Here is an 11019-nt window from a genome sequence, read left to right as displayed (position 1 = left end):
GATGTGGCTAAGTTTTACGCTGGCCGCCACAAACCTACCGCAACCCTCCTCCTTTGTCCGGGCTTGGGACCGGCTGTAAAGGCCACCAAGTGACCCTCACAGGCGGAGTTTTGATTCATCCATGAATAAGGAAAAATTAGGCTGGGAGCTTTGAGTCAACAACTATAACGAGTTAGGTCTAATATATTTTAGATTCTCTTTTTTTTTCAGCCTATATTCATAATTTTGAGTCTTGTACACCTATTAAAGATTTTTCTCAATTGTTCCTCCATCATGCAAATTACCCACTGGAGCCACCAATCCGAAGTATAAAATCTTGGAACAACAAGATCAACAAGTCCTCAACTGGATTACCTCGTTTTCTGAGTGAGTGTGACCTCAAATTGTTGGAGATGGAGGTGCTAGTTTCATATGAGAGAAATTAAACAAAGCTTAGGCGGTTGAATCCCGGTCTCGAATTAGAGACTTGAAATATCACCTCTGTAATATTAAATAAGAGAGGGATACTATCTTATTGTATGTTCACAATGCTCAGTTGATTAGTGATCAGCTTGATGCCCTTCAACATCATGTTTCTGATGATGCTTTGGTCGAGGCTGTTATTGATTGGCAGTCTGCATATAGACCATTTGCATGTGCCTTTAAAGCACATTTGGAATCAGTTTCTATTGATGATCTGATTAGTTTTCTACTTAGTGAGAAGCGGCTATTATCTCGTGAGAATGTTTCTTCTATATTTACACCATCTGTTAATTTATTATGCTTGCAGAACGAACGATTAGAGGCCGTAATGAGCAAAATATCAGGTATTGAAGCACAGAAAAATATCAGAGGAAATTAGAGAATAATCACAAAAAGGAGCTCAATAATTGCTTCATTCTCATTAATGGAAAAAGGAGCCTTACCAAGGAATCACTACAAAAAAAATAAGTCATTAGCAACACTTTTATACCAACACTTGGATAAACCGTCCCTGGGCTTAACTCAAAAAGCCCAAATATTAGTATTGGGAGGCCCATCGTTTGTCCCAAAGACGGCACATGCAGTCAATCGCTTCATTTTTTTTTATGGGAAAATTATAAATTTTGGTCAAATGGGAAGCCCATTTACATATTCCATTTACTAATTCTACTACATATCTAGACTGATTTTGTGTGACTTTCCAAAAATACCCCTGACCTTCCCACTTCCACCACTCGCGAATCACCGCTCCCCCCTATCTCCTTGGTTATGCGAAAAGTTGCTCCTGCATTAATGATTTCAAGACTTTTGATCTTCCTTTCTTCCTTTAAATTGCACGAAATCTGCACCATTTAGTCAAAATCATAATGAATTTTTCTTTTTCATCTCTTCATCTCTTGATTCTACAACTTCCCAACCCTAGAAAACGAGTAAATGGTTTTTCATCTTCCTGTTCGTTGCTTGGTTTCTTTCTTCTTGTTACCATCAAAGAAATGGTTTTTCTACGTTATTTCCTTCGTTCTTCCCATGTTATCATATTGTTATTGTCGCTTTTGGGGGTGAAAGGGGCGAAAAATGTAAGTATCTGTGTTTTTTTCTGCGTTTTTTCATGAATTCACTTCGCAATCGATGGCTTCGCTAAGCTTTGCGAAGAGAACGAGCCTGGAAAGTGATGATCTACTTCGTGAATTGATGATTTCGCGAAGTTCTGCGAAGAGAAAGAGTCTGAAACGTATGGATCTACCTTGCGAATCGATTAGTTCGCGAAGTCTGCGAATAGATCCTCACGTTTCAGACCTCGCAGACTTCGCGAAAGCATCGATATGCGACGTAGATAGTCACCTTTCAGACCTCGCAGACTTCGCGAAAAAATAGATATGCGAAGTAAAATCACCTCTTCCCTGCACATTTACATTCGCATGCTTCGCTAATTTTCATTTCGCGAAGCCAAAATCGTCCTTTTTCATAACTAACACGGTTAATTTTTTCTGTAGATGGTTGAATACGTAACATGCCTTTCTGGAAGGCGGCATACTGGGCTGCAGGGAAGATGATTTTCCTTCCTGTATAGGGATGAACTTCCCCAAGATTGACACATTCACTCCTGAAATGATTCGTTAGGAGAGGTTGTGTCAATCTCGGGGTGCACCATGGGACACGTCCATCCCATGGTGCCAATCTTCAAAGTGGACCTAACTTAATCCGGTGCCAATTTTGAAGCGGATGCGTAATCTTGGTACCAGATTAGTTAGTTTCACTTTAAAATGATTGGTTAGTAGAGTTCATTGTGGCAATCTTGTTGTAAATTTTGATAATGTTATGATTTGAATGTTGTTATTGTGGCAATCTTGTTGTAAATTTTGATAATGTTATGATTTTAATGTTCGAATCCGTTGTTGTTTGCCAATTTTTGTTATATACCACTTCGCGTATTAGCTTCAAATCATATCCAGCATTCGCATATGCGAACTAAATTCATCAAGCAAAACAAACTTCAGCTTCGCAGGCTTCGCATATGCGAACAAAATTCATTATGTAAATTAAAACATTAACTTCGCAGGCTTCACATATGGGTGAATATGCGAAGTCAGACGGGATGGGGCGAGCTCCGCGTAAATATTGAGGGTATTTTTGGAAAGTCACACAAAATCAGTCTAGATATGTAGTAGAATTAGTAAATGAGTTTAATATGTAAATGGGCCTCCCATTTGACCCAGTTTTGTAATTTTCCCTTTTTTTATCGATCGTACAAATCGATCACTATTCATTGATCTCTGTTCATCGTTCAAATCGCTTCATTCCTTTCACCATCCATTTGATTCGTCATTCTTCTGCAATAGGTATGAATCATCGATCTCATCTTCTTCTTCTTCATCTCAATGGTTTTCTTCTTTTTAACTATTTTCCTTGTAGAGTAAAACGGTTTCACAAAACCTAGATCCAGTTTCACCAAACCTAGATCGAGTTTCAGTATTCAGGCTTCGTTATTTTTCCTTCAATATCCTTTCTCTTTCTCTCTTAATATGCCTCATAGTAAATGTTCTCATATTCAATCTCCAGTTTGTTGTCCGAAACTCCTTTGCTGAAGCTGTGGTTGAAGGCACTAGAGACCATTGCTGCAAGTATATGACCGGTGGTTACATGGCGGTTCTTGGAAAGTGAGTACTCTCTCTTTACTTTGCCTATTTATTGCAGTGAAGCAAGATACTGAAATGGTTGAGAATTCCTTGTATTCTTTTTAATTAACAGAGTTGGTAGAAATGTAGCTGCTGAGATGACTGGGGCAAGGTTGATACTCTATTACCCAAGGTTTGTACTGACCCTCAATTTTCTCTATATTAAATTTTTTTAATTAACAGAGTTGATAGAAATGTAGCTGCTGAAATGTACCTTGCCATTCTCTGAAGGTTAGCATAAAATTTAGAACTTCTTGTTTTTGTTGAGCCATTTGGAGGTTAAGCTTAAGGAATAATTTCTTTTTCTGATATACTGTCAAGGAAAACATTTTACTTCATTTGGACTAGTGTTTAAGTCTTGGGATTTTATTTATAGGTTATTGTATGGAATCACGATAAGCAACCCCTCTTAGTGAATCATGGATCCATCTCTGGGGAATTGATGTGTCAATAACTGTTGGTGGTTTCATTTGTGGCACTGACTGTAAGGAGAAGAACCATTATCAAGGCTCTTCTGGTTCCTGTCACTGACTGTGAACCCCTATATCTAATCCGTCTACTTATGGTAAAGCTCAAAACTTTTGCTCACTTCAGGCTTTTATTATATGATCAATTTGAGTGGTTTTAGTCTTGTGGTATTCTGTATAAATGGTGAAATCTTGCGTATTGCATTGCTAGAAAAATGGCTTATATATGCTTTATCCTTAAGCAGGCAAAAGCATTTGAAACAACTTCTACCAGTTCATCTCCGGTAGATCAAGCTGATATTGAAAAATTAGAAGAGCAAGCCGCCAATTCGAGAAAGGTAGTCCTCAATTAACTATGACATCAGTTGTGATTTATACACTTCATGTTTGAGTTTATGGTATTCCTCTAATGGCATAAGTTCTACAAGATGGGAGTTAGCTTAAGTAAAGTTTGGGGCTACAAAACATGAGAGGGATCACCAAAGTATAGCTAATATGTAACATCCTATTGGAACAAATTTAAAGCTGTTATTGGAATTTGGAAATGTATATATTATAAGATATCTCGGGCTCTTGATGTTGCTGTATTTTATATTTGATCATTTTTCTTGATTTGTGCTTTTAGTTTTTCCTTTTCTTCTGCATTCTTTCCTTTGAATTTGTTCTTTCCAATATAGGAACTCGTTAGCAAGAACGCTTGTCTCAAGCTGCTTATTGATCAATTACGAGATCTAATTACTGATATATCTACATGGCAAAGCCCATGCTCCGTCTGAACTTCATACGGATATCCACGAAAGAGATGCTTGCAATGCAAATACAAGCATGAACTGTGTATGAGGTGATCTTATTTTGATATTGGATTCCTTATTGAACTTCTCACCCATTTGTTGTAGTGCTTTTTTCTTTTTGATTGTTAATGCTAGTTTTTACAAATATTTTGGTTGTTTCACTCCAATTTTTGTTTTCTTTTTTATTGTAAACATTATGGATCATAGAAAGGTAACACTAGTTTGACTCTGTGACCTTGTATTTCTTCAGCTGCTTGATGAGAGACAGCACAAACATTTCACGTTTTCTTGAAGCAATTAATAGGTATTAGTGTCTGATCTGTATGTAAACTCCTGGGTTAAGCTTCAGCTGTAATTAGTGTTCTCTGGAATCTTATGTTGAATATAGACTGCTATTTTCCTTTTTTACACTATGTTCCATGGCAAAGGACATTTTTCCTCCTTTCCTTTCCTAAATTTCCTGGGAAAAGATACATGAGGTGTTAATACATGTAATTCATTTGTTGGCATTGAGTGAGTTTTTGCCTTATTAAGGTTGTTTTTGTTAATCGAGTATACATTTTGTTAGTTGAAGCTAAGTAAGCCAACTTGTCTCACTAGATTTACTGGACAGAGAACATTCATACTCACTGTTACCCTATAAAGAATTGGGTACCATGATAAGCTCTATCAATTATTCCGTGTAGCCTGAAGGTATTGCAATCGAGGCGCGAAAATCGACTTTGTGATGAATAAGTAATGATTTTGATCCAAAACCTTCTTATTTTTTCCACTGTTTCTACTGTATGCTTATGTTTACTTGCTGAATAGGGCGCCTTTGATGGTTGAAACAGCACCGAAAGAGTTCGAATTAGGTATGTATGTGTGAAAAAAAAAGGCAACAGAGGTATGCAAATTGCTCTCAATTGTTTTCATCAGCTTCACTAGTTGCAAATCATTCTGAATTTCAGCTTTGATATGCAAACAGAGGTATGTGATGATATGGAGCAATCAATTGCAATAACAAGCCAATTACACAGGATTGCCAGGGCAATGTATAATAGTCCTCCTCTTCACGGCATATTGCTTGTTTCGACTATCCTCACTGATCCAGCCATAAAAGAACTATGGATCAAAGAGGTTAAGGTAATTTTATTTTCTTCTGTTTCTTCTTAATGAAATGCATGGAATAATTTGATATTTATTTATAATAAAAGGGCATGGCATATCTGCAGGACAGCCTATATCAGTCCGGTTCTTCTCTCAATTGGGATCACATAACTTAACATGTTGACATTCAATTCATTATGCTTTTGAGTAAGAAGAATGAGGATCTGTGACTGTAACTGTAATGGTTCAGGTTGGAATGTTCTGCTTCTCGGGGTTAACTGCGGAACCGGTTGTTCAGCTAGCAAGGCAATTCCATGTATACATGACTACTGATGGACGTATAAGGTAAAGTTAGTCATACATTCTGAAAAATTAAGATAGATTAATTTCCCTACTTCATAGCCTTGACTAGTTACCCTTTCTTTGGGTTTATGTTCTATATCTGTTAATCTTATGAATTGAGTTAACATTATCGATTCTATTTGCTCATTTGAATTTGGATCCCCTTTAATTGTGTTCTTGTAATTTATTCTCAATGTATATGACGTTGTTACTCGGAATTGGTTTTGAGCTATTATAATTCCATTGTAATTCCATTGTATGCTGCAGCTTTAGCTAATATTTCAACAACTGCGACTTTTCGTGGTTGTCATTTTGTCCTTTACTCTTTTCCTATTATGTTGCATTCGAATTTAATTGGAAGTCACAGTTTGATCTAAAAGTTCCAAAATTAATTACTGCAGGATAGAATTATGGCAATCCATGATGAGGAAACCGGCATGCTTTTTCAAACGCATCAGTTCAAGTACTTCGTTGTCCTCGCATTGCTGGTAAAAAGCACAGTTGGGTCAAACAAAGGGTTAGTTTTTATTTAACAACATTAAAACTTGAGTTGTATTAATATTTACAACATATGCCGAGTTCTCTTGATCTGTTTTGTGTGCCTATGAAAAGGTATTCTTGTTGAAAGTTTCTGTTGCTTATCCACAAGTTAAATTAGGTGAACTTGTAAGAACATAACTGGTCAGGCAAAGGGTTAGTTTGAAGGGAAGTATATTGATATAGGCCTTATTGACTCTTGAAGTTTGATCCTGAATTATGTCAACCCTTAAGAGTTGATGGAATTTTTACTATAGTATTTATACTACGGGGGCAAAATGGAGCTGTTATGTATAAATTTCTTCCCTTATTATCATAAAGTCTACCAGTAGAAGAAGTGGAAGAAGACATGTCTTCCACATCATCTCCTCAAGTGTCCTGTGGGAGACCTGTTGTTTTACACATTTTTTAACATATTTAAACTTTAGTCATTTTAGTTATGTTGATTTCAGATTTCGTTATTTTTAGTTTTAATTTCAATATTGACAATAATGGTGTGGATATTGTACTGAAATTTTATTTGAATGTATGTAGTTATAACCGTTTGCTACCGCAGTTTGAGGATAATAAAAAAAAAAGCAATTATTATATGGCATTACTTAACAGAGATTTAGCAACAAAAAGTTTCGTGTAAAATTTAAATTTTGTCATTAATTTTTAGTGCAGATTGCCGACCAATTTTCTGTCGGTAAATCCTATTTTTTTTTAATGAAAATCGATTCTAGGGGCGGTTTAAACCGCCATTAGAGAAGCGTCCCTATTAAAAATCTTACCCCGACGTCCTAGTAAAACCGTCGCTAAGAGTAGCAACAGTGGCATTGACAACACTTTACCAACGCTTTGCAAAACCGTCGCTAATATTTATAGCGACGGTTAAAACCGTCACTACAGTAAGAAAAATCCGTCGGTAAAGGACTATTTTTTTGTAGTGAATATAAAGGAGACAATAAAAACAAGAAAGGATAACCACTTCACTATCAGACAAAACACATGTCTGGACAGTGAGGATAACAACAGTACAAAAAGGAAAAATACAAACTAGTACAGAGAAACAAACAAAAGAAATGAAATAGCTGAATTGGTCCTTAATACTCCCCCTCAAGCTGTGGAGGAAGGAATTGCTCCTAGCTTGGAAACATGATGATTGTGTTGAGCAACTGTAAGAACTTTGGTGAAAACATCTGCAACCTGTTCAGCAGAAGACACATAAGCGGGGGTGATAGTGCCTGCCTTAACTTGATCACGAACATAGTGACAGTCGATCTCAATATGCTTGGTGCATTCATGAAGAACAGGGTTGGCAGCAATTGAGAGAGCTGCTTGATTGTCACACTTGAGCACAGTTGGAGGAAGTTTGGAAAAACCAAGGTCCTTAAGAAGAGCTGAAAGCCAAGTGATTTCACAGGTTGTAAGTGCCATAGCACGATATTCAGCCTCAGCAGAGGAGCGAGCTACAACATCCTGTTTCTTGGCTTTCCAGGAAACAGGGGAGTCACCAAAGAAGATGCAAAAACCAGTGGTGGATCTTCTGGTGATTGGACAACTAGCCCAGTCACTATCACAGTAAGCGGTTAAAGAAGCAGCAGAAGAGGATGCAAGCAAAATGCCCTGGGACAATGTCCCTGCAAGGTAACGCAGAATACACTTTGCAGCTTGCATATGAATAGATGTAGGACAGTGAAGAAACTGACTAAGCAGTTAAACAGGGAAGGCTATGTCTGGCCGAGTGATTGTTAAATAGATAAGTTTGCCTAAAAGTCTCTGATATATAGAAAAGTCTGGCAATGGAGTTCCTTTTTCAGGGGTCAGTTTTAGATTACTTTCCATAGGAAGCTTAAGAGGTTTGCAATGAGTCATATCAAACTCAGAAAGAATATCTTAGACATATTTCTTCTGTGAGACAAAGAAGCCAGAGGAGGATCTGTCTATTTCAAGGCCAAGGAAGTATCTTAAAGGACCCAAGTCTTTCATGTGAAAGGTTTGAGAAAGCATGAGCTTAAGATGATCAATTGAAGTAAGGCTGTTTCCTGTAATCAACAAGTCATCGACATACACCAAAACAATAGTAATAGACTGTGAATCATGATTGATGAACAAACTATAATCAGATTTGGATTGAATGAAGCCCAAAGTGATAAGAGTGGTCGATAGCTTTGCAAACCATTGTCTTGGTGCTTGTTTAAGCCCATAGAGCGATTTTTTGAGCTTGCATACAAGATTAGACTTATGTTGAACAGAGGGGACAGAAGATGTTACCTGACTTATTCTGCATCCAAGATGAGTGTATCCAGGAGGAAGAAGCATATAGACATTTTCGAGCAGATCACCATGCAGAAATGCGTTGGTGACATCCATCTGGAAAGCATACCAATCTTCTACAGCTGCAACGGCCAACAAGGTCCTTACTGTAGTCATTTTTTCCATAGGAGCAAAAGTCTCTGCATAGTCTTCCCCATATTTCTGTCTGCAACCTAAAATAACAAGTCTAGACTTGTATCTTTCAACAGATCCATCAGGATTATATTTTGTTTTGAACAACCATTTACACCCAATAGCAATTTTCCTAGCAGGTAAGGTTGTGACATCCCATGTATCATTGGCTTGAAGAGCTTCAAGCTCAGTATTCATAGCTGTAACCTAATGAGAGTGTTGAACAGCTTCTTTGAAGTAAATAGGGTCAGAATTATTGGTAAGATGAGAAAGAAAACAGTGAAAGGAAGGAGCAGTGACAGTATAGGTAACATTTGAAATATGAGGAGCATTGTAGTCCTTTAGCCAGACAGGAGGAACATGAGTTCTAGTAGATCTCCTGACTGGTAAAGAAGCAGGCAAAGGAGAGGGTATATCAGATAATGAAGCAGAAGAGGGTGAGATTGGAGAAGTAGGTGCAGGAGATAATGTAGTGGGGGCTGAAATAGGAGATGATATAGTGGGAGTTGATGGTTGAGGAGGTGGAGAAACAGGTTCACTAGGAATATGAGATACAGAGTATAAGTCATCATAAAGCTGAGGTTGGGGCACAGAATGAGTTGAAGCAGGAATAGGATGCATGTAGGAAGTTGTGGATTTAGAGTGAAAGGGAAATATGGATTCATGAAAGATTACATCTCTAGAGACAAATGTCTGAGATGTGAGTAAATTTAGTAATCTGTAGCCTTTTTGAGTGGAAGGATATCCTAAAAACACACAAGGGACACCCTTGGGAGACATTTTATCTAATGGAAAAGATGGGTTATAGGCAAAGGCAAGACACCCAAAGACCCTTATGTGATCATAGTTGGCGGGAGAATTGTGAAGGGCTTCATAGGGAGTGGAGTTATCAAGTACAGGAGTAGGTAGTCTATTGATCAAATGGACAGCAGTTAGGACACAATCACCCTAATGAGACAAGGGCAACCCAGCCTGAAAACGAAGAGCCCTCGCTATTTCCAATATATGCCTGTGCTTCCTCTCTACTCTGGCATTCTCACAATTGTTATCTTGGATGAGCTTTTGCACAGAAAGAAGGTTGTGTTTGAAGAGTGGAACACAAAGCACATTCTTAAGTTGCAGTCCTGTAGGGAGAGCAATGTCACCAATATGAGAGATTACAGCTTGCTGTCCATTTGGGAGGTGAATGGGGGAAGCCTTCTGAACAGCATTTGGTTGGATGAAATGTTGCAGATGTGGAGTCATGTGGTCAGATGCACCTGAATCAATTATCCATTTCGTGAAGTTGGAAGCGGCAAATTGACATGTCAACATGCCTGAGAAGTGATGATCAATTTCCTCATCAGTTTCTGATTCCTTGTGTTGTAGTTGTAATTTAGGCATCAACTGCATCAGTTGTTCTAGTTGTTGAGGTGTGAAGAGAAGCCCCGATGATTCTCCTGAACTGTGACTTTGTACAGCAGCTGCAACTTTAGGTGCATAAGGGTTATGAGGTAGGGAAGGAGTTTGGGGTAAAGTTTTGGATTTGTTCTTGTGTTTGGAGTGCCACTTAGGGTATCCAACTACAGTCCAACACCTATCTTTACTGTGTCCTTTTCCACCACAGGCAGAGCAAGTCTGCAGTTTATCATTTTGATTTCTGCTGTACATAGCAGATACATCAGACTCAAATTTCATGCTGGTTAGAACTTCTCTTTGAGCCTCTTCTTGCTGCAAGACAGCTGAGGCAGTTTCAACAGATGGTAGAGGTGTGAGCATCAACAATTGACTCCTCTGGCTGTTATATGTATCATTCAAACCATTTAGGAATTGAAACAGTTTGGCCTCCTCCCTTTGTAAATCAATGGCAGCAAGTAAAGCTTTAACTTCAACATCAGCATTATTCACAACAGGCAGCAAATTTAAAGAATCTAACTCTTCCCACATGGATTTCATAGCAGTATAGTAGTCATTGATACTCATCTGATGTTCTTTTTCTTCAAACAGATCTTTATTTAACTTATATTTCCTGGACCCATTAGTAAGAGAGAACCTCTTTTCTAGATTATCCCACATATCCTTAGCAGATGTCATATACATCACAGATTTCTTAATATTAGGAGATAAATTATGAGTTAACCAAGCGATTACCATATTGTTGCAGGTATCCCACATCTCTGCTTTGGTTTCATCATCACTTGCTTTTGGTTTTTCTACAGTTCCAGTCACGAATCCCAGCTTTCGTTT

General features: G+C 37.9%; 1 protein-coding gene across 25 annotated transcripts; it reads left to right on the top strand.

Moving 5' to 3' along the window:
* The first annotated feature begins 2667 nt into the window (after positions 1–2667).
* Positions 2668–6926, top strand: LOC136230548 (aspartate aminotransferase, mitochondrial-like). 25 transcript variants are annotated; one of them, XM_066019645.1, is made up of 12 exons: positions 2668–2801; positions 3022–3119; positions 3211–3368; positions 3514–3702; positions 3850–3942; positions 4282–4445; positions 4646–4699; positions 5082–5130; positions 5206–5249; positions 5363–5520; positions 5735–5829; positions 6228–6926. In XM_066019645.1, the coding sequence occupies exons 8-12, from the start codon at positions 5123–5125 to the stop codon at positions 6316–6318; spliced, it is 396 nt and encodes a 131-aa protein (XP_065875717.1). In that variant the 5' UTR covers positions 2668–2801; positions 3022–3119; positions 3211–3368; positions 3514–3702; positions 3850–3942; positions 4282–4445; positions 4646–4699; positions 5082–5122; the 3' UTR covers positions 6319–6926. The 25 variants fall into 25 exon arrangements, with proteins under 25 accessions (XP_065875717.1, XP_065875714.1, XP_065875711.1 ...); XM_066019642.1 differs by having other exon boundaries at positions 5009–5130; positions 6228–6925; XM_066019639.1 differs by having other exon boundaries at positions 4996–5130; positions 6228–6925.
* Positions 6927–11019: the final 4093 nt, after the last annotated feature.

Source organism: Euphorbia lathyris, chromosome 5, assembly GCF_963576675.1.
Source record: "Euphorbia lathyris chromosome 5, ddEupLath1.1, whole genome shotgun sequence".
NCBI lineage: Eukaryota > Viridiplantae > Streptophyta > Magnoliopsida > Malpighiales > Euphorbiaceae > Euphorbia > Euphorbia lathyris.
Note: the sequence above shows the minus strand (reverse complement) of the source record. Positions and strands in the feature narration are given on the sequence as shown.

Coding starts and splice junctions, on each gene's coding strand:
- LOC136230548 (XM_066019646.1), top strand. Junction 5,521..5,734: donor TATGGATCAAAGAGGTTAAG/GTAATTTTATTT, acceptor GTAATGGTTCAG/GTTGGAATGTTCTGCTTCTC. Junction 5,830..6,227: donor ACTACTGATGGACGTATAAG/GTAAAGTTAGTC, acceptor TAATTACTGCAG/GATAGAATTATGGCAATCCA.